The sequence below is a fragment of the Coregonus lavaretus genome (assembly GCF_964263955.1).
Source record: "Coregonus lavaretus genome assembly, contig: HAP1_SCAFFOLD_1134, whole genome shotgun sequence".
NCBI lineage: Eukaryota > Metazoa > Chordata > Actinopteri > Salmoniformes > Salmonidae > Coregonus > Coregonus lavaretus.
In genome coordinates this window covers 96,655-122,218 of record NW_028159528.1, presented here as the reverse complement: position 1 = coordinate 122,218, position 25,564 = coordinate 96,655, and the positions used below count along the sequence as shown (strand labels likewise).

Below are 25,564 nucleotides of genomic sequence, written 5' to 3'. Positions count from 1 at the left end.
TACCCTATGTACATATTAGCATATCAGCATGTTACCCTATGTACATATTAGCATATCAGCATGTTACCCTATGTACATATTAGCATATCAGCATGTTACCCTATGTACATATTAGCATATCAGCATGTTACCCTATGTAAATATTAGCATATCAGCATGTTACCCTATGTACATATTAGCATATCAGCATGTTACCCTATGTACATATTAGCATATCAGCATGTTACCCTATGTACATATTAGCATATCAGCATGTTACCCTATGTACATATTAGCATATCAGCATGTTACCCTATGTACATTTTAGCATATCAGCATGTTACCCTATGTACATATTAGCATATCAGCATGTTACCCTATGTACATATTAGCATATCAGCATGTTACCCTATGTACCTATTAGCATATCAGCATGTTACCCTATGTACATATTAGCATATCAGCATGTTGCCCTATGTACATATTAGCATATCAGCATGCATTTACTTTATGTAAAGCTAATTTCTCAGTAATCACAGTTGGCTACTAAATATTATTTATACACAGCAAGTCACCTGACAATAATGGGCTACTCTCCCTTTTTATTGACCTGTCACTCTCCTGTCATGTCTCTGATATGAGCTGAGACTCAGGGAAGGAATCCCTAGGACTTTGTTTATTTTCTTTAGAGCTGCATAACCAAGTCCAAGTTCGTGTGCTAGAAGAACCATCCTCACATTTATATAAAATGCCACATCTCCCCTGGAGCCCTCCTGCAGCCTGGAGGAAGTGTAAACACTCCTCCTAAATGCATCACGATCACCTTCACAGGGTGCACATTCTATCATGACAGAATTACAGAATCCCTGGTTGGTGGAGGTCTATGGTGATTTTCAGTCCAGTGTTTATACACTTAGGGCAAATCAAATCATGTACACGTTGGTTTCTTTGTGACATGTGGAATAAAAGCCACTGTTGGCTGTCTGTCTGCTGTCTGGTTGATTGCTGCAAGCGGTCATCTTCATCTCAACTAATGTGCGTCTCGACGCGCTGCTGCCGGCCTCCTCCTTTTCCTCCTCTACCTGTACTGCCACTGCCTGGATCGGCTGATCAGGCTCATGTTTTCTTTCATTCACTGCTTTTCTCGCATTGGCTAACTGAGATCGCCTATTTTTTATTCACATACTGTAGGTAAATTCTTCGAGATTTTCTCATTTTGTCTCTCTTTACGTGGATTCCTCGCGGGAGATATTTTCAAACGAGGAAGCGCTGTGCGGCACGTGAGGCATTTTAACCAATCAGGTTGCCGGAAAGTGCCATTAAATGTCAGTAACCAATCAGGTTGCCGGAAAGTGCCATTAAATGTCAGTAACCAATCGGATGTCAGTAAATGCCGCCTCTTTCAGCACTACGTCACAAAGGATATAGCCATATATGGACTAGTAACGATCTGCTCCGGAAAACAAGCTGTTGAATTATAAATGATCCAACATGGAGAGTTTGAAAAATAGCGGTTGAAGTTCTACATGAAACATGCTAACAAAAATGACATTTATGCTAGGTGTAGTTGACGGAGTTGGGATAAAATGATACAAACCAAGTATTTATATACATTATTGCCAATGTAATTGTACGTTTTATGAAAGTATGGAAGTTATAGTTCCAAAATATCCCAAAATCGGAACATTGAAAGATTGAAGCAAAATCACAAGTTTTGCCTGTGGTGCCTGGCCTTAATATTTTACAATTGGTTTCGATTTATAATGTCCGATTGTCAAATAGGCATGAACAGGGTCAGGGGAACAGCTCGACTGGTGAATGGAGGCTGCTTTCCTGCCTGTTCATTTTTAGTTTTTCAATCATATGCTGTGTATACTCTGGTTATTTCACTCCAAAAATCAAATCAAATCAAATCAAATTGTATTGGCCACATGCGCCGAATACAACAGGTGCAGACATTACAGTGAAATGCTTACTTACAGCCCTTAACCAACAGTGCATTAATTTTTAATAAAAAAGTAAAATAAAACAACAACAAAAAGGTGTTGAGAAAAAAAGAGCAGAAGTCAAATAAAATAACAGTAGGGAGGCTATATATACAGGGGGGTACCGGTGCAGAGTCAATGTGCGGGGGCACCGGCTAGTTGAGGTAGTTGAGGTAATATGTACATGTGGGTAGAGTTAAAGTGACTATGCATAAATAATTAACAGAGTAGCAGCAGCGTAAAAAGGTGGGGTGGGGGTTGGGAGGGCAGTGCAAATAGTCCGGGTAGCCATGATTAGCTGTTCAGGAGTCTTATGGCTTGGGGGTAGAAGCTGTTGAGAAGTCTTTTGGACCTAGACTTGGCACTCCGGTACCGCTTGCCGTGCGGTAGCAGAGAGAACAGTCTATGACTAGGGTGGCTGGAGTCTTTGACAATTTTGAGGGCCTTCCTCTGACACCGCCTGGTATAGATGTCCTGGATGGCAGGAAGCTTGGCCCCAGTGATGTACTGGGCCGTACGCACTACCCTCTGTTTGAGGAGCATGCAGCCTCTCGCTGCGCGATTGGTGATATTCCGCCCAAACTCTGTATGCCATGGGCTCTCCAACCCTGTTCCTGCAGCTACCCAGTGCTTCATTTGGGAAACCAGGTGGAATCTGTTATGGATCGTCAATAGTAACATGTTTTCACAAGGAAACATATTTCACTAAACTGTTGACAGCCCTTCTCTAAGCGCTCGAAAAATGAATGAAGGATAGAGGGGAGGAGATGGAAACGCACGGTGGTGAGATATTCTGTAGCTAAAGGTAATATATCTGCTATTAATTATGAACATGTTTGTTTTCTTCCTATTACTAGACTATATTAAAATCTAATTCTGTAAACCGGAAGTCTAACTCTGTAAGCTGCCCTGCACAATCAATGAACCAACAGCATGGCCTAGGCCTATACGTTCTCTCCCAGACTCATGGATAGGAAGTGTGGAGTGTAACATAAGGTAACCAGTCCATCCAGTATGTATAATAATACAGTCATCACTCAAAGGCCATTACTAGAATGTGTTTAATTGTGGAGTCAAGGCTAGACCAATTATGTACCGAAGACATCTTCAATCCTTTTTCAGTTTTTAATGTTTTTCTGCCGTGTGTAATATGCAGTAGGCTATGTATTGGATAATGGTTCAATCATTATTTTATCATTAGTTTTTTGGGGGCTTGTGCTCATATATAGCCTGTGTGTATACATAACATACAACATCCATCCACAACAACCATGTTTTTCACTCAGTTTCAACCTGTTGAACTTCTTTCTTCTAATGGATCAATCACAGTGATGTGAGTTTTAAAAGCATGACACTGTTTTGATAATAGGGATTTGATGTGATTTTTAAAAAAAAAATGGTGTGTGTGAGAGAGAGAGAGAGAGAGAGAGAGAGAGAGAGAGAGAGAGAGAGAGAGAGAGAGAGAGAGAGAGAGAGAGAGAGAGAGAGAGAGAGAGAGAGAGAGAGAGAGAGAGAGAGAGAGAGAGAGGTAGAGAACAGGTAGAACCTGATATGCAAATGTAGATATGCAAATGTGTTCAGCAGTAACTTTCCATCATCAATGTATCATTGATGTACCATCAATGTATCATGTGTACATTTCTTTAATAAAAATGTAGTTATTTGTTACATTTGACTGTGTAAAACCTAGCAGTACTCCTTATTTCTCTGAGTGAGGCAGATATATCGCATTTTGCAAAAGAAACATGATTATTTGTCTCTCTGAAATGAATCCATCAAGTGATAGATCTGTCATTGAACAACCATGCCATGATTAGCTACTGAAAAAACACACCAATCTCTTAATCTCCTTAAGCAATAAAAGCTAATTTACCAACATTTCTGAAAATGGATATATAGCGTTTTTGAATGAAACTCTTGTTTCCCAATCTGAGCTCAGAGTAGATGAGAGACGTAATGTTTGTCTCTGTTGTGTTGAAGCCCAATCAAGCAGGAGAGACCAGCCTCACCTGTACCCAGCTGTGTATCCATGAAGAGTGACCGGTCTATGGAACAACCTCTATACTTTAGAGAGGGAGACTTTTCTAGTGAACAAAGGTAAGAAGAACTCATGGGTCATGGTCAGTGAGTTAAACAACACTGTCTCTAGTCATTTCTCCTCTCCCATTTTACCATTTATTTTTGTTGTTTTCATAATCCATAGGCTAAACCTTTTTTCCATGTTCATAGTCCTGAAACAATATTAAACTAACACAACATTCCCTCCCTGTGTGTGTGTGTGTGTGTGTGTGTGTGTGTGTGTGTGTGTGTGTGTGTGTGTGTTTGAGTGCGTGTGTGTGTGTGTGTGTGTGTGTGTGTGTGTGTGTGTGTGTGTGTGTGTGTTTGAGTGTGCACACTCCCTGGATGAGGAGATGTAATCTCATGTTTTGTCCACAGAAACCACCAGGAGAGATCAGAGTCAGAGATTCTCAGTGGTCAGTCTTCCCAGAGTCATCAAACAGACCTGGCCTCCATATTCAGTGTATGTGGTCCTGTTATGTACATTTGTTTTTGTTTACCTCAAGTAAAGTTGACCTGTCAATCATTCATTCATGTGTTAATGAGAAAGCATTTAGTCTCTTGCATAACTTATTTACTTGATTTATTTCAGTTGCTTGAAGAGAATATTATAACATTTGTGAAAAACGAGCTGAAGATGTTCAAGAGGATTCTTAGTCCAGAACTCCCAGAAGGCTTTGAGAGTCAGAAGCAGGATAAGGAAGTGGTGGATGCTGAAGATGAGAAGCAGGAGAGCAGTGCCAGAGAGGGGGCTCTGAAGATCACACTGCACGTCCTGAGGAAAATGAACCAGAAGGAGCTTGCTGACACACTGGAGAAAAGTAAGAGCTGTCTACCTCATGTTGAACGCTGTTTTAGAACATTTAAAAGCTGTAGCTAAAGTACAGCTAAAGTAGCTGTGTAACTAAATGATATTGTAGCAGCCTTAACACAACACCTAGTGACCTCATCAAGTAGCAGCAGGGATGTGTTGGAGAAAGAGAGAGAGAGAGAGAGAGAGAGAGAGAGAGAGAGAGAGAGAGAGAGAGAGAGAGAGAGAGAGAGAGAGAGAGAGAGAGAGAGAGAACATTATTAATGCCATCAATAATACCAATAATGATATAAATCAGTCACACCAGTGTGTAATGCATTATGAAAACATTTACAGAGAATAAATGATTATAATTTAAACTTTATAAGACAGTCTTACAATACTGTAGGCATTAAAACAGATGTAATATTAATATCCTCTGTGTTATTTCTAGATTCAGATGAGCGTGCTGTGATTTGCCAACGTGAACTCAAATCTAATCTAAAGAAGAAGTTTCAATGTGTATTTGAGGGGATCGCTAAACAAGGAAACCCAACACTTCTCAATAAGATCTACACAGAGCTCTACATCACAGAGGGTGGAACAGGAGAGGTCAATAATGAACATGAGCTGAGACAGATTGAGACAACAACCAGGAAACAAGCAAGACCAGAGACTGCAGTCAAATGTAACGACATCTTCAAACCCTTAACTGGACAAGACAAACTTATCAGAACTGTGCTGACAAAGGGAGTCGCTGGCATTGGAAAAACAGTCTCTGTGCAGAAGTTCATTCTGGACTGGGCTGAAGGAAAAGCAAATCAGTATGTCCAATTTGTATTTTCATTCCCTTTTCGGGAGCTGAATTTGATGAAAAAGGAAAAACACACTTTGATTGCACTTCTCAATCACTTCTCAATGGAAACCAAACAATCAAGAATCTCCAACTACGACAAGTACACAATTATTTTCATCTTTGATGGTCTGGATGAGTGCCGACTGCCCCTAGACTTCCAGAAGAACAAGATATGCTGTGACGTCACAAAGTCAACCTGGATGTGGATGTTCTGCTGACAAATCTCATCAAGGGAAATCTGCTTCCCTCTGCTCTCCTCTGGATAACTACCCGACCAGCAGCAGCCAATAAGATCCCTTCAGGGTGTGTTGACCAGGTGACAGAGGTACGAGGGTTCAATGACCCACAGAAGGAGGAGTACTTCAGGAAGAGATTCAGTGATGAGGACCTGGCCAGCAGAATCATCTCACACATAAAGACATCAAGGAGCCTCCACATCATGTGCCACATTCCAGTCTTCTGTTGGATTTCTGCAATAGTCCTTGAACACATGTTGAGTACAGACAAGACAGAAGAGATGCCTAAGACTCTGACTGAGATGTTCATACACCTTGTGGTGTTTCATACCAAACAGAAGAATGAAAAGTATCTTGGGAAAGAAGAGACAGGTCCACACTGGAATAAAGAGAGCATTCTGTCACTGGGAAAACTGGCTTTTCAACAGCTTGTGAATGGCAATCTGATTTTCTATGAAGAAGACCTGAAAGAGGCTGGCATTGATGTAAATGATGCCTCAGTGTTCTCAGGATTGTGCACACAGCTCTTTAAAGAGGAATGTGGGCTGTACCAGGACAAGGTGTACTGCTTCGTGCATCTGAGCATTCAGGAGTTTCTGGCTGCTGTATATGTGTTCCTCTCATTCATCAACAACAATGAGAATCTTATGGATGAACCGCAATCAACATCCAGACACATTTCTGTGAGGTTCAGACACAAGCGTAAAGTTACCTTCTTCAAGAGTGCTGTGGATAAAGCCTTACAAAGTGAGACAGGAAACCTGGACCTTTTCCTCCGCTTCCTTCTGGGCCTCTCACTGGAGTCCAATCAGAAGCACTTACGAGGTCTACTGACAAAGACAAGATTCAGCTCACAGAGCCATGAAGAAACAGTCAAGTACATCAATGAGAAGATCAGGGAGAATCCCTCTCCAGAGAGGTGCATCAATCTGTTCCACTGTCTGAATGAACTGAATGATCATTCTCTAGTGAAGGAGATCCAAAGCTTCCTGAGATCAGGAAGTCTCTCAGCAAAAGAACTGTCACCTGCACAGTGGTCAGCGCTGGTATTTGTGTTGCTGACTTCAGAAAATGAGCTGGATGTGTTTGACCTGAAGAAATACTCCAGATCAGAGGAAGGTCTTCTGAGGCTGCTGCCAGTGGTCAAAGCCTCCAGAGCTGCTCTGTGAGTACATAAAATGACATTTAAGTACTAATCATCAGGAAGAAATGTTAAGTTTAGAGAAATATATGTATTATAATATGTATTTGATATATATTGAAAAACATATTGAATCAATGCATTGATGTACATATTAGTATAACAATATGACCATACCATTCTAGGAGACGGAAGATGAATCTATATGTTGTTTAAAAGAATAAACCAAATGCATCTGCCATTGTCCTTCTACACTACTGGTGTTAAATTAACAGTTTGTGAAATCATGATGATCTCTTTGCAGGCTGTCAGGCTGTGGAGTGACAGAGGAAGGCTGTGCTTCTCTGGTCTCAGCTCTGAAGTCAAATCCCTCACACCTGAGAGAGCTGGATCTGAGTAACAATGACCCGAAGGATTCAGGAGTGAAGCTGCTCTCTGCTGGACTGGGGAATCCCCACTGTAAACTGGAGACTCTGAGGTCAGTATTCCTGTACTTGGTCAACAAGTGATAACTGTTCACCAGATCCACATGTGTTTACCAGGCACACATAGTCCACACCATATGTGTTTGGACAGTGAAGCTTACAGTTTTACATTTGGTCCTATGCTCCAGCAATTTGGATTTGAGATGGAATGTTTCATATTAGGCAACAGTACAGAATGTCACCTTTTATTTGAGAGTATTTTCATACATATCTGTTTTACTGTTTAGAAATGAAAGCACTTTATGTGTCTAGTTCTCCCATTTGAAAAAGTCATAATAATTTGGACATATTCACTTATATTGTATTAAAGTAGTCATACGTTTAGTATTTGGTCCCATATTCCTTACCTGCAGTGATTACATCAAGCTTGTGATTCTACAAACGTGTTGAATGCATTTGTAGTTTGTTTTGGTTCACACACTGGACCCACTCACACACTGGACACACACACTGGACACACACACACTGGACACACACACACACACACACTTGACACACACTGGACACACACGCACACACATTTGACACACACACACACACTGGACACTCAAACAAGCTGGACACACACACACACACACACACTGGATGCACACACACACACACTGGACACACACATACACACTGAACACACACACACACACTGGACACACAAACAACCTGGACACACACACACACACACACACTGGACACACACACACTGAACACAGGCACACACTGGACACACAAACACACACACTAGGATTAATTTAGTCATAAGTTTAGTATTTTGTCCAATATTCTTTGCCTGCAGTGATTACATCAAGCTTGTGATTCTACAAACTTGTTGAATGCATTTGCAGTTTGTTTTAGTTGTGTTTTGGATGATGTTTTTCCCAATAGAAACTGAATGGTGAATAATGTCCTGTCATTTTGGAGTCACTTCACTTGTATTGTCAGTAAGAATAGAAGATGTTTCTGAGCACTTCTACATTCATGTGGATGCTACCATGATTATGAATAATCATGAATGAATCGTGAATGATGATGACTGAGAAAGTTACTGAGGAACAAGGATCAGACCCCCTCTGTTATTGGTAATGGTGAGAGGTTAGCATGTTTTGTTGTAGCCTCTGTAACTCTCACTCATTATTATTCATGATTCATTCATGATTATTCTTAATCATGGCATCATCAGGATTAATTTAGTAGTGTTTAGAAACATGTTATCTACTCACTTAGACAGCAAATTACTCCAGTCATCATCCACCATTCAGTTACTATCGGGCAAAACATAACCCAAAACACAACCAAAACAAACTGCAAATGCAACCAACGAGTTAGGGACCAAATACTCAACTTTTGACTACTTTAATATACTATAAGTTAATTGGTCAGAATACTTATGACTTCTTCAAATGGGGGGACTAGATACATAAAGTGCTTTCATTTCTAAATGGTGAAACAGATATGTATGAATACCCTAAAATAAAAGGTGACATTATATACTGTCACCTCATATGAAACATTTGATCTCAAATCCAAAATGCTGGAGTACAGAGCCACATTTAAAATGTTAGCTTCACTGTCAAAATAGATATGGTGTGGACTGTATACTCAATACAATCTAAATCTGATACCTCACTGTCTGTCTTTTGACTGATACTGCTTTTTAAACTGCTCTGGTCAGTCTACTCAAATATTTGTCATATGCATTTTTCTATCTACAAGCAATACTTTGATAATTTGTCATTTCTAATAATGAAACATCCATTTATGAATAGATATGGCAGGTTTCAGGACACATTTAATCAATGCATTGATGTTCACATTAGTATAAAAATATGACCATACAATTCTAGGAGACGGAAGATGAATCTATATGTTGTTTGAGAGAATAAACCAAATGCATCTGCCATTGTCCTTCTACACTACTGGTGTTAAATTAACAGTGTGTTTGTGAAATCATGATGATCTCTTTGTCAGGCTGTCAGGCTGTGGAGTCACAGAGGAAGGCTGTGCTTCTCTGGTCTCAGCTCTGAAGTCAAACCCCTCACACCTGAGAGAGCTGGACCTGAGTACCAATGACCTGAAGGATTCAGGAGTGAAGCTGCTCTCTGCTGGACTGGGGAATCCCCACTGTAAACTGGAGACTCTGAGGTCAGTATTCCTGTAGTTGGTCAACAAGTGATAACTGTTCACCAGATCCACATGTGTTTACCAGGCACACATAGTCCACACCATATGTGTTTGGACAGTGAAGCTAACAGTTTTACATTTGGCGCTATGCTCCAGCATCTTGGATTTGAGATAGAATGTTTCATATTAGGCAACAGTACAGAATGTCACCTTTTATTTGAGGGTATTCATACATATATATTTTTTACCGTTTAGAAATGAAAGCACTTAATGTATCTTGTTCTCCCTTTTGAAAAAGTCGTAATTATTTGGACAAATCCAATTAGTCAAAAGTTTATTGGGCTCCCGAGTGACGCAGCAGTCTAAGGCACTGCATCTCAGTGCTTGAGCCATCACTACAGACCCCCTGGTTCGATTCCAGGCTTTATCACAACCGGCCGTGATTGGGAGTCCCATAGGGCGGCGCAAAATTGGCCCAGCATCGTCCGGGTTTGGCCGGAGTAGGCTGTCATTGTAAATAAGAATTTGTTCTTATCTGACTTGCCTAGTTAAATAAAATAAAAATACATAAAAAAGTGTTTGGTCCAATATTCCATACCTGCAGTGATTACATCAAGCTTGTGATTCTACAAACTTGTTGAATGCATTTGCAGTTTGTCTTGGTTGTGTTTTGGATGATGTTTTTCCCAATAGAAACTGAATGGTGAATAATGTCCTGTCATTTTGAAGTCACTTCACTTGTATTGTCATTAAGAATAGAAGATGTTTCTGAACACTTCTACATTCATGTGGATGCTACCATGATTATGAATAAATATGAATGAATCGTGAATGATGATGAATGAGAAAGTTACAGAGGAACAAGGATCATACCCCCTCTGTTATTGGTAATGGTGAGAGGTTAGCATGTTTTGTTGTAGCCTCTGTAACTTTCTCACTCATTATTATTCATGATTCATTCATGATTTGTCTTAATCATGTCATCATCAGGATTAATTTAGTAGTGTTTAGAAACATGTTATCTACTCACTTAGACAGAAAATTACTCAAGTCATCATCCACCATTCAGTTACTATCGGGCAAAACATAACCCAAAACACAACCAAAACAAACTGCAAATGCAACCAACGAGTTTACAACCAAATACTCAACTTTTGACTACTTTAATACACTATAAGTGAATTGGTCAGAATACTTATGACTTCTTCAAATAGGGGGACTAGATACATAAAGTGCATTTATTTTTCAAAATGGTGAAACAGATATGTATGAAAATACCCTCAAATAAAAGGTGACATTATATACTGTCACCTCATATGAAACATTTGATCTCAAATCCAAAATGCTGGAGTATAGAGCCACATTTAAAATGTTAGCTTCACTGTCAAACTAGATATGGTGTGGACTGTATACTCAATACAATCTAAATCTGATACCTCACTGTCTGTCTTTTGACTGATACTGCTTTTTAAACTGCTCTGGTCAGTCTACTCAAATATTTGTACTATACATGTTTCTCTCTACAAGCAATATTATGATAATTTCTAATAATGAAACATTCATTAATTTATTAACAGATATGGCAGGTTTCAGGACACTGATGTATCTTAATATGTAGAAAAAATATACTGCCACTATTTTGACCACCAAAGAATAGCAGTGTTGTTTTAATATGATTTGACTCTTTGCAGGCTGTCAGGCTGTCTAGTCACAGAGGAAGGCTGTGCTTCTCTGGTCTCAGCTCTGAAGTCAAATCCCTCACACCTGAGAGAGCTGGACCTGAGATACAATCACCCAGGAGACTCAGGAGTCAGACTGCTCTCTGCTGGACTGGAGGATCCACACTGCAGACTGGAGAAACTCAAGTATGTAGAGGGTTTATGTCAATGTTCATATCAGACATGTTGGAGTTATCAGGCTAGTTAAGACAAACATTCTGACCACCACTTGGACTAAGTTATATAAAGAATGTGTGTGTGTGTGTGTGTGTGTGTGTGTGTATCCAGTGTGTGTGTGTGTGTGTGTGTGTCCAGTGTGTGTGTGTGTGTGTCCAGTGTGTGTGTGTGTGTGTGTGTGTGTGTATGTGTGTGTGTGTCCAGTGTGTGTGTGTATCCAGTGTGTGTTTGTGTGTGTGTGTCCAGTGTGTGTGTGTGTGTGTCCAGTGTGTGTGTGTCCAGTGTGTGTGTGTTTGTGTGTGTGTCCAGTGTGTGTGTTTGTTTGTGTGTGTTTCCAGTGTGTGTCTGGACACACACACACACTGGACACACACACACACACACTGGACACACACACACTGGACACACACACAGACACTGGACACACACACACACACACACACACACTGGACACACACACACACACTGGATACACACACACACTGGACACACACACTGGACACACACACACACACACACACACACACACACACACACACACACACACACACTGGACACACAGACACTGGACACACAGACACTGGACACACACACACTGGACAAACACACTGGACACAAACACACACACACTGGACACACACACACACAAACACACTCACTGGACACACACAATGGATACACACACACTGGACACACACATACACACTGGACACACACGCATTGTACACACACACTGGACACACACACACTGGACACACACACAAGACAAACTGGACACACACACTAGACACACACACACACACTAGACACACACACACACACAGACTCGTACGCTGGACACACACACACACACTGGACACACACACACACAGTGGACACACACACTGGACACACACACACTTGGACAAAGTTATGTGCTGGCTGTTTGTGTGTGTGTGTGTGTGTGTGTGTGTGTGTGTGTGTGTGTGTGTGTGTGTGTGTGTGTGTGTGTGTGTGTGTGTGTGTGTGTGTGTGTGTGTGTGTGTGTGTGAGAGTTCAGGTGTATCCCTCAATGACTGTCTGTTCTTCTGCTTACCGCTACAGTGTGGAACATGATGGAGAGAACACAATGAAACCTGGAGTTAGAAAATGTGAGTGTTGACTGCTGTGAAGAATATGACTAAGAATAAGTCTTAATTCATGTCAAGGTCAAAGACCACCATCATTACTTACTTGGTCATATTAAATATCAGCTGTAGTTCTACAGAAGCACAAATCAGGGACACCAAAGTTTACAAAGAGTTGCTTTGACAATGTGTGTGTCTGTGTGTGTGTGGCGTGTTCATGTTACGTTAGAAATGTGTGTGTGTGTGTGTGTGTGTGTATGCTTGCATGCATACAGGTGTGTGTGTGTGTGTTCCGGGTGTGTGTGTGTGTGTGTGTGTGTGTCTAGTGTGTGTGTTCATGCACAGAGGTGTGAGTGTGAGTGTGTATCCAGTGTGTGTGTGTGTGTGTGTGTTCAGGATGTGTGTGTGTGTGTGTGTCTGTGTGTTTGTGTGTTCAGGATGATGATGTGTGTGTGTGTTCAGGATGTGTGTGTGTTCATGCACAGAGGTGTGAGTGTGAGTGTGTATCCAGTGTGTGTGTGTGTGTGTGTGTTCAGGATGTGTGTGTGTGTGTGTGTCTGTGTGTTTGACTGTTCAGGATGATGATGATTTCTAATATTGTGTCTGGTTTCATCCATCATATGTCTGTGATCTCACACTGGACCCAAAAACAGCATACAGATTCCTCTCTCTGTCTGAGGAGAACAGAAAGGTGACATGGAGGGAAGAGGAGCAGCCGTATCCTGATCACCCAGAGAGATTTGAGGACTGGCCACAGGTGCTGTGTAGAGAGGGTCTGACTGGGCGCTGTTACTGGGAGGTAGACTGGAGTGGGAGAAGGGCTGATATAGGAGTGACATATAAAGGAATCAGCAGGAGAGGAGGGGGTAATGACTGTTGTCTTGGAGACAATGACAAGTCCTGGAGTCTGTTCTGCTCTGACAACCGTTACTCTGCCTGTCACAAAAATAAGTCCACTACCATAGACGTCCCCTCCTCCAGCTCCCACAGAGTAGGAGTGTATCTGGACTGGCCAGCCGGCACTCTGTCCTTCTACAGAGTCTCCTCTGACACACTGACCCACCTGAAAACATTCCACTCCACATTCACTGAGCCCCTCTATCCAGGGTTTAGGGTTTGGGATGACCCCTTTGAGCTTTGGGGTTCCTCAGTGTCCCTGTGTCAAACATAACACACACACACACACACACACACTGGGAACACACACACACTGAACACACAAACACTGGACACACACACACAGGACACACACAGGACACACTGGACACACACACACACTGGACACACACACACACTGGACACACACACACTGGACACACACACTGGACACACACACACACTGGACACACACACACACACACACACACACACACTGGACACACACACTGACACACACACACACTGGACACACAAACACACTTGATACACACACACTGTACACACACACACACACACACACTGAACACACACACATTGGACAAACACACACTGGACACACACACACACACACACACACACTCACAGGACACACAAACATACACACACAGGACACACAAACATCTGACACACACACATTTTTACATTTTACATTTACATTTTAGTCATTTAGCAGAAGCTCTTATCCAGAGCGACTTACAAGAGCAATTAGGGTTAAGTGCCTTGCTCAAGGGCACATCAACAGATTTTTCACCTAGTCGGCTCAGGGATTAGAACCAGCGACCTTTCGGTTACTGCCACACTCTTAACCACTAAGCTACCACACACTGGACACACACACACACACACTGGACACACACACTCACACACACTGGACACACACACACACACACACCTGACACACACACACAGGACACACACACACTGGACACACACACACACACCTGACACACACACACACACACAGGACACACACACAGGACACACACACACACTGGACACACACACTCACACACACTGGACACACACACACACACACCTGTCTCATCATTATTGAATTGTTATACAGACGTGGTTATGAATCCAACGAGACATAACAAAAGATTGGTGATGATTAAGTCTGATTAAGGAGCTATTCTGTCTGGAAGAAGTGGGTTTTTACAACTGTTTAAAACTGTTATTTTATGTGGTCCAGAATAGGCTAATGTTAGCACAGTGTATTGCTAGCAGAGGCAAGTGCATAGTCGAGCTAGCTAAGAAAGAGCGTTAACCAGTGGTGTAAAGTACTTAAGTAAAAATACTTTAAAGTACTACTTAAGTAGTTTTTTGGGGTATCTGTACTTGACTTTACAATTTATATTTTTGACTACTTTTACTTTTACTTCACTACATTCCTAAAGAAAATAATATACTTTTTACTCCATACATTTTCCCTGACACCCAAAAGTACTCGTTACATTTTGAACGCTTAGCAGGACAGGAAATGGTCCAATTCACGCCCTTATCAAGAGAACATCCCTACTGCCTCTGATCTGGCAGACTCACTAAACACAAATGCTTTGTTTGTAAATTGTCTGAGTGTTGGAGTGTGCCTCTGGCTGAATGTAAATTTTAAAAACAAGAAAATCGTCTGGTTTGCTTTATGTAAGGAATTTGAAATGATTTATACTTGTACTTTTACTTTTGATACTTAAGTATATTTTAGCAATTACATTTACTTTTGATACTTAAGTATATTTAAAACCAAATACTTTTAGACTTTTACTCAAGTAGTATTTTACTGGGTGACTTTCACTTTTAGTTGAGTCATTTTCTATTAAGGTATCTTTACTTTTACTCAAGTATGACAATTGGGTACTTTTTCCACCACTGGAGTTAACATCGTCATGGACGGCAGAAAAGGACTGGAGACGGACATCGGAGTGGGAAAACAACGTGATTAAAGGAAAGGACATTTATTCAACTGTGAAGACAAACCTTTTATTTAAAACTGCTAAATGAGCGAATTTAGGAGGAAACGTCAGTGAGTGAAGTGAATGAAGATCACGTGACTGAGGAAAATGTTGCTTTGGTTGAGGACAATATTGAAGTGAGTGACAATCAGGAGCTTATTGAGAAACAAAAAATTATTGGAATTGTTGAAAACATTGGACAGTTTGATGAAAGTATTGAGCAGTGGAGCTCATATACAGAACGGTTTTAATATTTTGTTCTTGTAAATGACATGGATGAGGATTTAAAAATAGATTGACCGTTAATTATCATTTTTGTGATTTAGTATTTAATTTAATGGAGATCAGGTTGGGTGGGTTTGGGTGGTCCCAGGAGGGGTTGGAGGGTGGGTTGGGGTGGTCCCAGGAGGGGTTGGAGGGTGGGTTGGGGTGGTCCCAGGAGGGGTTGGAGGGTGGGTTGGGGTGGTCCCAGGAGGGGTTGGAGGGTGGGTTGGGGTGGTCCCAGGAGGAGTTGGAGGGTGGGTTGGGGTGGTCCCAGGAGGAGTTGGAGGGTGGGTTTGGGTGGTCCCAGGAGGGGTTGGAGGGTGGGTTGGGGTGGTCCCAGGAGGGGTTGGAGGGTGGGGTGGGGTGGTCCCAGGAGGAGTTGGAGGGTGGGTTGGGGTGGTCCCAGGAAAGGTTGGAGGGTGGGTTGGGGTGGTCCCAGGAGGGGTTGGAGGGTGGGTTGGGGTGGTCCCAGGAGGGGTTGGAGGGTGGGTTGGGGTGGTCCCAGGAGGGGTTGGAGGGTGAGTTGGGGTGGTCCCAGGAGGGGTTGGAGGGGTTGGAGGGTGGGTTGGGGTGGTCCCAGGAGTGGTTGGAGGGGTTGGAGGGTCGGTTGGGGTGGTCCCAGGAGGGGTTGGAGGGTGGGTTGGGGTGGTCCCAGGAGGGGTTGGAGGGTGGGTTGGGGTGGTCCCAGGAGGGGTTGGAGGGTGTGTTGATGCAGCTGAGGTGGGTGATTGTATATGTGGTTTATTATAATTGTATTTATATGCAATAACTAGTTTCCATAATATACTGATATATATATATTTTAACAGTATTGTGTCTCTAGCTGTATAACCATTCCTGCTGCTATTTGTTCTTGTCTTTATGTTCCTTTAAAATAAATACAAAGTTGATCACAAAAAAAGGAAAAGTGCGCAGAGTTTCAACTGAAAATCAGAGACCGGGAAATCAAGTCACATGTTTCCACTGTGGCAAGGTGGGACATCAGGTATCTACATGCTGGTTTAAGGACATGGATTGTCCAGCCTGTGGTAAAAAGGGCCACATTGAACAAGCCTCCAGAAACAAAAAGAGAACAGAGAACAGGAAACAGACATTCCAACGAAAGACACATAGACATGTTCACACTGTTGAGTAAGAGAACACTGAGGTGAGTGACTCATCAGACCAGGAAGTCACACTGAAAATCCTGACTTTTTCCTGGCGGGCTGCACGGCTACTATGTCTCCCCCTTGCTAGAGGGACAGCCGGTCGGTATGGAGATTGACACAGGGGCAGCTGTATCTCTTGTGTCAGAAAAAATACACTGAAACACCTTCCACTTCAACCAGCGCACCTCGTGTTAAAGACTTACACAGGTGAATCTGTCGCTGTGAGGACGCTGCTGATCTAGGATCAGGTCCCCCCTGTCCATTTCATCTAATTCATTATGATCTAAAAGGAAAAACTGATCCCAGATCAGTACTCCTACTCTTTATGAATACTGTCACAGGTGACTCCTCAAGATGAGGCTCATGATTTATAAGTTATATTCTCCAAGAATCAATTAGTATCATTAATTGAACTGCTTTGCCATGAACAGATCTGTGACGTCTTAACTTAAAGGTACTATATAGACCTTATGGTTATTTTAATGGGGTTGAACATTCATCCCATCAGATTGTGTGAAGGATTTTATGAGTTCAGAAAAATACTGACTTGGAAGCATCTCTCTGACCTCACCCTGCTGAAACACACTCAAGTAAAGACCACATAGCTACAGTTATATGCTTGTCTGGTTTTACCCACTTTTACAGCCAATGAATGGACTGGTATCCATATGAATCAGTGGAATATACAGACTAGTTAACCATGAATAATGTTTCCATATCTTGCACTACTCATCTCATATGTATATACTGCATTCTATTCTATAATATTCTACTGTATCTTAGTCAATGCCGCTCTGTCATTGCTTGTCCATATATGTATATATTCTTAAATTCCATTCCTTACTAGATTTGTGTGTATTGGGTATATGTTGTGAAATTGTTAGATATTACTTGTTAGATATTACTGCACTGTCGTAGCTAGAAGCACAAGCATTTCGCTACACCCGCTATAACATCTGCTAAACACGTGTATGTGACAAATAAAATTTTATTTTATTTGATGAGGACTGTTATTTATTTAATCAATTGTAGAATGCTGTAACGTAACAAAATGTGGAAAAAGTCAAGGGGTCAGAATCATTTCTGAATGCCCTGTATCCTTCTCTTTCTACCTGGTTTCCTTTTCCTCTGTCAACCACCAGCCTCTCATCTCCAAGACAAATGAATGAGGTGAGAAAAGGAAGATGTGGATGTACTGAGGCGGCAGGTATTTAAGGGGGTCAGCCACAGCACTAGCCGGACTAATCACAAATTCTTACTCTGAATGTATCCTGCAGCGCGCAAGGATACCATATTTGAGTGATCTAATGTAGTGCCACATAACTACCTTCATTAGCAGCCAAGCATCGATCAACATGTCACCAGAATAAGACCCTCGATATTTATTGGAAAGGAGCATCAATCTCATCACCTTGCACGTTCACCATAATTTATTTCACCTGTAACCCAGGCCCGGCGGTAGGATTAAGTCGGCAAGGGGGCATCAGAAATGACTAATGGGGGCACAACTATTTTCGCTTGCTGATAACACAGGGTGGATAGTAATCGATAGTACAATTACACACAATGTATTTGCAGCCACGCACGGCTGTCTTGCCGCAAGAATAAAGGCTACTGCACTGCTTTACAAACGTGGACAATTCATAACCGGCACGAGAAATTGCAAGTTATGACAACGCTACACAGCTACATGCAAAATACCCATCAATCCAATGCAAAACAGTTGCTAATTACCGTAATAACACTTCCTCATGCCAATACAATGCATTTCCAATCGCGGAAAGCAAACAATAATGTACAACACACTACCAAGACTTATCGGTACAATGCAGCTTGAACGCAGCTACCAAGCTGTCTTCCCACAAGAGTGCCGTCCTACGCTGCGTATGATAACAGAGAAATTAGTATTCCATAGCAACGAGTTGTTAATGGCAACACTATAGCTACATCGTTACTCAACCATTGGTCAAGGTCTGCCCACCCTCATCAATGTAATGCAAAGCACCTCTTCTACATTATAAAACAACATTAAAAACAATCCGATTATATTATAAACCAAACATTTCCAATCCAATCACAGAAATCAAGCAGTAGACTTGGCAGCAACGCCAATAAAGAAAATCACGTCTACGCCTATTTCTGACGTTTGCCACGCATTTCCAAAAGCTAGCAAATAACTAAATACTCCAAGCCCAGCCAGGCTGCCTGTTCTCACCCAGATTCAAAAGAGTTGCAGCCGCCTTGATGCTGTGTTGAACCTCCTCAGCAGTCTCTCCTTCCACTCCCCACAGAATTTTCTTGTAAGATCCCTCTCAAATGCCAGTTGAATCAGCTGCTCTTTCCTCCTGTGCAACATGCTCCGTCTGTGCTCAATGAATATGTTTTTCTATGTTGAAAAGGAGTTCTGGCAAGTTGCCGTGGATGCTCCAAATGTTAATCCCAGCTTCAACGCCATCATCACAGTAGACATTGCTGTTAGAGGCCCGGAGAATCTCTCCAAAATGCTCTGCTTTGTCCATTTTTCTTCTCCAGATCGGGCGATTTCAGTCTGTAGAAACTGCTGTGCGACAGTAAACTCAGTTTCCACAAAATCTCCTGAGATTCAGTCCAGCAGTGGTTCCACTTTTTCCACATCCATAAAGGTTTCATTCTCTGGGTGCAAGGCACACAGGGCCTCAACGAGTTGGCTGATTCGTTCGTTAAATCTTGCTGACATTTCTCCTAGTACAGCATCCAGAGTGCTGAAAAACAGTCTCTCATTGTCCTCTTCTAGCTGGCCCATTGTTGTTTCCACCACATGTTGTTTCAGATTACTACTCACTACTCTTTGCCGTTTGCTTGGAGCGGGGGTGTCTGTGTGCTTGTATTTCTCCCATAAGTCATCAAACTGCATCTGCCTTGCAGCAGTCACTCTCTGCCTTTGAACCACATGCTACAAAATGTCAGTTTTCTCCCACAGTACAGACAGGTTGGGTATTTCCCCAGACAAACCTGCGCTGGCTCCTCATCACCGAGGTCATCAGGCACTAACGGAGGCGTCGGTGCTTGTAATATCCTGGCGGTGCTGCTGCTAGGTTCGGTCTTGGCGGCTGCAGGCCGGGTTGGTTACCTCGTATGTCACCAGGCTGCAGGCCGGGTTGGTTACCTCCTATGTCACCAGGCTGCAGGCCGGGTTGGTTACCTCCTATGGCACCAGGTTGCAAGACGGTTGAGCAGGTGTCTTTGCTGCTGGGCTCAGCGGCCTTGGCCTCGGTGATTAGCGTCGGCTCAGCGGCCTTGGCTTCGGTGATTAGCGTCGGCTCAGCGGCCTTGGCCTCGGTGATTAGCGTCGGCTCAGCGGCCTTGGCCTCGGTGATTAGCGTCGGCTCAGCGGCCTTGGCCTCGGTGATTAGCGTCGGCTCAGCGGCCTTGGCCTCAGTGATTAGCGTCGGCTCAGCGGCCTTGGCCTCGGTGATTAGCGTCGGCTCAGCGGCCTTGGCTTCGGTGATTAGCGTCGGACCAGCAGCCTTGGCCTCAGTGATTAGCGTCGGCCCAGCGGCCTTGGCCTCGGTGATTAGCGTCGGCTCAGCAGCCTTGGCCTCGGTGATTAGCGTCGGCTCAGCAGCCTTGCCTTTGGCCTCTATGTGGCAGGCTTCTCCTCCTCCCCGCCGCTTTGATCCGATGCTGCCGTTGTGCCCTGGAGAAGCCACTTTCTAATATCCATCATACTATCAGCTACCTACCTAACTGTTAACATTAGCTAAATTCCATCCAGCTGCGCGGTGAATGTTTTGGTTTTTTGTAGTACGTAACTTTGAAAGTAAACCTAAACGGTCAGATTGACCCCGCCCTTCTAACCGGTAAAATGTGTATGACGTAGGTATGATGTGTGCAAGGGAGTTGCATGAATGAAGCATAGACAACAAATGGGTTGGGCATGACGGAGGGGGCAGATTGTGGGACAGAATATGGATACAGAACTGAGGAGGCACAATATTCCAACTAAGGGGGCATTGTCCTCTTCTGCCCCCTGGTGGCGCCGGGCCTGCACTTAATAGGCACTATAGACATTTGTTTTATTTGACCTCTTGAGATGGAAAACATGTCTATTAAGTTTAACATGTAGGGGAGACCGGAGATGGTTGTAGCACTTTTCACCTTTTTGTCAGTTTCTCAGAGATCCTTTATGGTGGTGTGTGCAAAACTTGATATAAACAACCTACATCTGTCCTTTACAAATTGGTGATGTTATTATATATGTAAATCAAACTGCAAATGAATGGTGGTGTCTTAACTACAAGGAGTGAAGTGTTCCAGTTTACCCCATGTTCTGGCTTAATTGGAACAGTGCTTGGGCTGAATTGGAACAGAATGAAAAAGGGCATAGATCATGACATTCAACTAAATATTGTACAACTTTATTGAGACCATGAGAGCAACATTGCCATGTTCAACATTTCATTTGGCAGAAATAATAATACATATTTCAAAAATAAATATTGTATTATTTTCCCCTCCACTAAATGGTATTTCTCAACCAAACAACATCTAGTCAAAACTAAACACCTGAACGTTTGTGGTGTGTGTGTGCGTGTGTGTGTCTGTATGTGTGTGTGTGTGTCTGTGTGTGTGTGTCTGTATGTGTGTGTGTGTCTGTGACTGAATGTTGGACATGTTCATTTAATCAGAGTCACAGTGGTGACAGTGGTATGGCTGTCCTGGGGTTCAGGCTTGGTGACAGTGGTATGGCTGTCCTGGGGTTCAGGCTTGGTGACAGTGGTATGGCTGTCCTGGGGTTCAGGCTTGGTGACAGTGGTATGGCTGTCCTGGGGTTCAGGCTTGGTGACAGTGGTATGGCTGTCCTGGGGTTCAGGCTTGGTGACAGTGGTATGGCTGTCCTGGGGTTCAGGCTTGGTGACAGTGGTATGGCTGTCCTGGGGTTCAGGCTTGGTGACAGTGGTATGGCTGTCCTGGGGTTCAGGCTTGGTGACAGTGGTATGGCTGTCCTGGGGTTCAGGCTTGGTGACAGTGGTATGGCTGTCCTGGGGTTCAGGCTTGGTGACAGTGGTATGGCTGTCCTGGGGTTCAGGCTTGGTGACAGTGGTATGGCTGTCCTGGGGTTCAGGCTTGGTGGGCCCATCATTCCCAACACTGCACACAGACCTCCTTGGACATGGAATTGTTAAAGTGCTCCATGGACACAATGCCATTGCCCCCTTTTGCACCCTCGTGGTGCAGGGCCTGCATGGGGAACACAATGAGGGAGAAACTCTCTTCATCTGGTGGTGCTAATGACAGAGGGTGTGGTGGACTATACAGGTTGGTCCTCAGGGTGAGCGGTACTGTGGTCAATGTCTCCACCTAGTGGTCAATTACACAAATGGAACCACTAAAACCATTTGGGAGACATGGCAATCACATTTCAACTAGAGTAGATATCATTGATGTAAAACCGTTGCTATATAACACATGTTCAATATGTTAGGTATTGGAAAATAAACAACAACAAGTTGGGGGGGGGGGGGGGGGGGGCTGGACTACCAAGGGAATGGACTCTTCACAAAAAAATATGATTGCCCTGCCTCCCAAATTGTTTTAGTGGTTCCAGGTTAAGACCTCTGGGGACTAAAGTCTCTAAAACATACTATAGTCCTTTTCCAGGTTAAGACCTCTGGGGACTAAAGTCTCTAAAACATACTATAGTCCTTTTCCAGGTTAAGACCTCTGGGGACTAAAGTCTCTAAAACATACTATAGTCCTTTTCCAGGTTAAGACCTCTGGGGACTAAAGTCTCTAAAACATACTATAGTCCTTTTCCAGGTTAAGACCTCTGGGGACTAAAGTCTCTAAAACATACTATAGTCCTTTTCCAGGTTAAGACCTCTGGGGACTAAAGTCTCTAATAAAAATCATGAGCTGGCGCACCCCCAGAGAACATTATTTAGTGTAGAGGTGCTGACCTCTGGGGACTAAAGTCTCTAACACATACTATAGTCCTTTTCCAGGTTAAGACCTCTGGGGACTAAAGTCTCTAAAACATTATATAGTCCTTTTCCAGGTTAAGACCTCTGGGGACTAAAGTCTCTAAAACATACTATAGTCCTTTTCAAGGTTAAGACCTCAGGGGACTAAATTCTCCAAAACATACTATAGTCCTTTTCCAGGTTAAGACCTCTGGGGACTAAAGTCTCCAAAACATACTATAGTCCTTTTCCAGGTTAAGACCTCTGGGGACTAAAGTCTCTAAAACATACTATAGTCCTTTTCCAGGTTAAGACCTCTGGGGACTAAAGTCTCTAAAACATACTATAGTCCTTTTCCAGGTTAAGACCTCTGGGGACTAAAGTCTCTAAAACATACTATAGTCATTTTCCAGGTTAAGACCTCTGCGGACTAAAGTCTCTAAAACATACTATAGTCCTTTTCCAGGTTAAGACCTCTGGGGACTAAAGTCTCTAAAACATACTATAGTCCTTTTCCAGGTTAAGACCTCTGGGGACTAAAGTCTCTAAAACATACTATAGTCCTTTTCCAGGTTAAGACCTCTGGGGACTAAAGTCTCTAAAACATACTATAGTCCTTTTCCAGGTTAAGACCTCTGGGGACTAAAGTATCTAAAACATACTATAGTCCTTTTCCAGGTTAAGACCTCTGGGGACTAAAGTCTCTAAAACATACTATAGTCCTTTTCCAGGTTAAGACCTCTGGGGACTAAAGTCTCTAAAACATACTATAGTCCTTTTCCAGGTTAAGACCTCTGGGGACTAAAGTCTCTAAAACATACTATAGTCCTTTTCCAGGTTAAGACCTCTGGGGACTAAAGTCTCTAAAACATACTATAGTCCTTTTCCAGGTTAAGACCTCTGGGGACTAAAGTCTCTAAAACATACTATAGTCCTTTTCCAGGTTACGACCTCTGGGGACTAAAGTCTCTAAAACATACTATAGTCCTTTTCCAGGTTAAGACCTCTGGGGACTAAAGTCTCTAAAACATACTATAGTCCTTTTCCAGGTTAAGACCTCTGGGGACTAAAGTCTCTAAAACATACTATAGTCCTTTTCCAGGTTAAGACCTCTGGGGACTAAAGTCTCTAAAACATACTATAGTCCTTTTCCAGGTTAAGACCTCTGGGGACTAAAGTATCTAAAACATACTATAGTCCTTTTCCATGTTAAGACCTCTGGGGACTAAAGTCTCTAAAACATACTATAGTCCTTTTCCAGGTTAAGACCTCTGGGGACTAAAGTCTCTAATAAAAAGCATGAGCTGGCGCACCCCCAGATAACATTATTTAGTGTAGAGGTGCTGACTAACGGAGAATGAACTGGAAGATATAAATATATATAGAGAGTCTCACACTCTGTATATCAACTGATGTCATGCATGATTGAACCAGGTTATGTAGACAAATGCAATTAGTGCAACCAATGACTATAGTGAGGGGTGTGTCAACTGTGGGACCTTATACAGACAGGTGTGTGCCTTTCCAAATCATGTCCTAACAATTGAATTTACCACAGGTGGACTCCAATCAAGTTGTAGAAACAGCTCAATGATGATCAATGGAAACAGGATGCACCTGAGCTCAATTTAGTGTCTCATAACAAAGGGTCTGAATACTTATGTACATACGTTTTTTTATACATTTGCAAACATTTCTATAAACCTGTTTTTTGCTTTGTCATTATGGGGTATTGTGTGTAGATTGATGAGGACATTGTTTTATTTAATCCATTTTATAATAAGGCCGAAACGTAACAAAATGTGGAAAAAGTCAAGGGGTCACCTTTTTTCCATGTTAAATGTCAATAATTATATTAATAATGATATAATGTGTCACTGTTTGTTAAGGTAGTTAGACAGTGCAGCAACACAAGGCCATGTCCCATGTCTCTAACATATTTAGACAGTGCAGCAACACAAGGCCATGTCCCATGTCTCTAACATATTTAGACAGTGCAGCAACACAAGGCCATGTCCCATGTCTCTAACATATTTAGACAGTGCAGCAACACAAGGCCATGTCCCATGTCTCTAACATATTTAGACAGTGCAGCAACACAAGGCCATGTCCCATGTCTCTAACATATTTAGACAGTGCAGCAACACAAGGCCATGTCCCATGTCTCTAACATATTTAGACAGTGCAGCAACACAAGGCCATGTCCCATGTCTCTAACATATTTAGACAGTGCAGCAACACAAGGCCATGTCCCATGTCTCTAACATATTTAGACAGTGCAGCAACACAAGGCCATGTCCCATGTCTCGAACATATTTAGACAGTGCAGCAACACAAGGCCATGTCCCATGTCTCTAACATATTTAGACAGTGCAGCAACACAAGGCCATGTCCCATGTCTCTAACATATTTAGACAGTGCAGCAACACAAGGCCATGTCCCAAGTCTCTAACATATTTAGACAGTGCAGCAACACAAGGCCATGTCCCATGTCTCTAACATATTTAGACAGTGCAGCAACACAAGGCCATGTCCCATGTCTCTAACATATTCAGACAGTGCAGCAACACAAGGCCATGTCCCATGTCTCTAACATATTTAGACAGTGCAGCAACACAAGGCCATGTCCCATGTCTCTAACATATTTAGACAGTGCAGCAACACAAGGCCATGTCC

At 42.7% G+C, this 25,564-nt stretch overlaps 1 protein-coding gene and 2 pseudogenes across 3 annotated transcripts in view; 2 read left to right on the top strand and 1 right to left on the bottom strand.

Moving 5' to 3' along the window:
- Positions 1–25,564, bottom strand: part of LOC311122762 (NLR family CARD domain-containing protein 3-like) — a 79,899-nt pseudogene that overhangs the window by 17,420 nt on the left and 36,915 nt on the right. The window lies entirely within an intron of this gene.
- On the top strand, positions 4,774–12,709 carry LOC311122763 (NACHT, LRR and PYD domains-containing protein 3-like; annotated as a pseudogene). Its single transcript, XR_014615960.1, has 6 exons — positions 4,774–4,843; positions 5,267–7,069; positions 7,350–7,523; positions 9,493–9,666; positions 11,337–11,510; positions 12,624–12,709. The product of XR_014615960.1 is annotated as an NACHT, LRR and PYD domains-containing protein 3-like (transcript).
- LOC311122761 (stonustoxin subunit beta-like) lies at positions 13,266–13,885 on the top strand (the record flags this gene model as incomplete). The annotated part of the gene is made up of 1 exon (XM_084197086.1): positions 13,266–13,885. A coding segment is annotated over one exon (552 nt), but the record flags the coding sequence as incomplete, so codon positions are not given.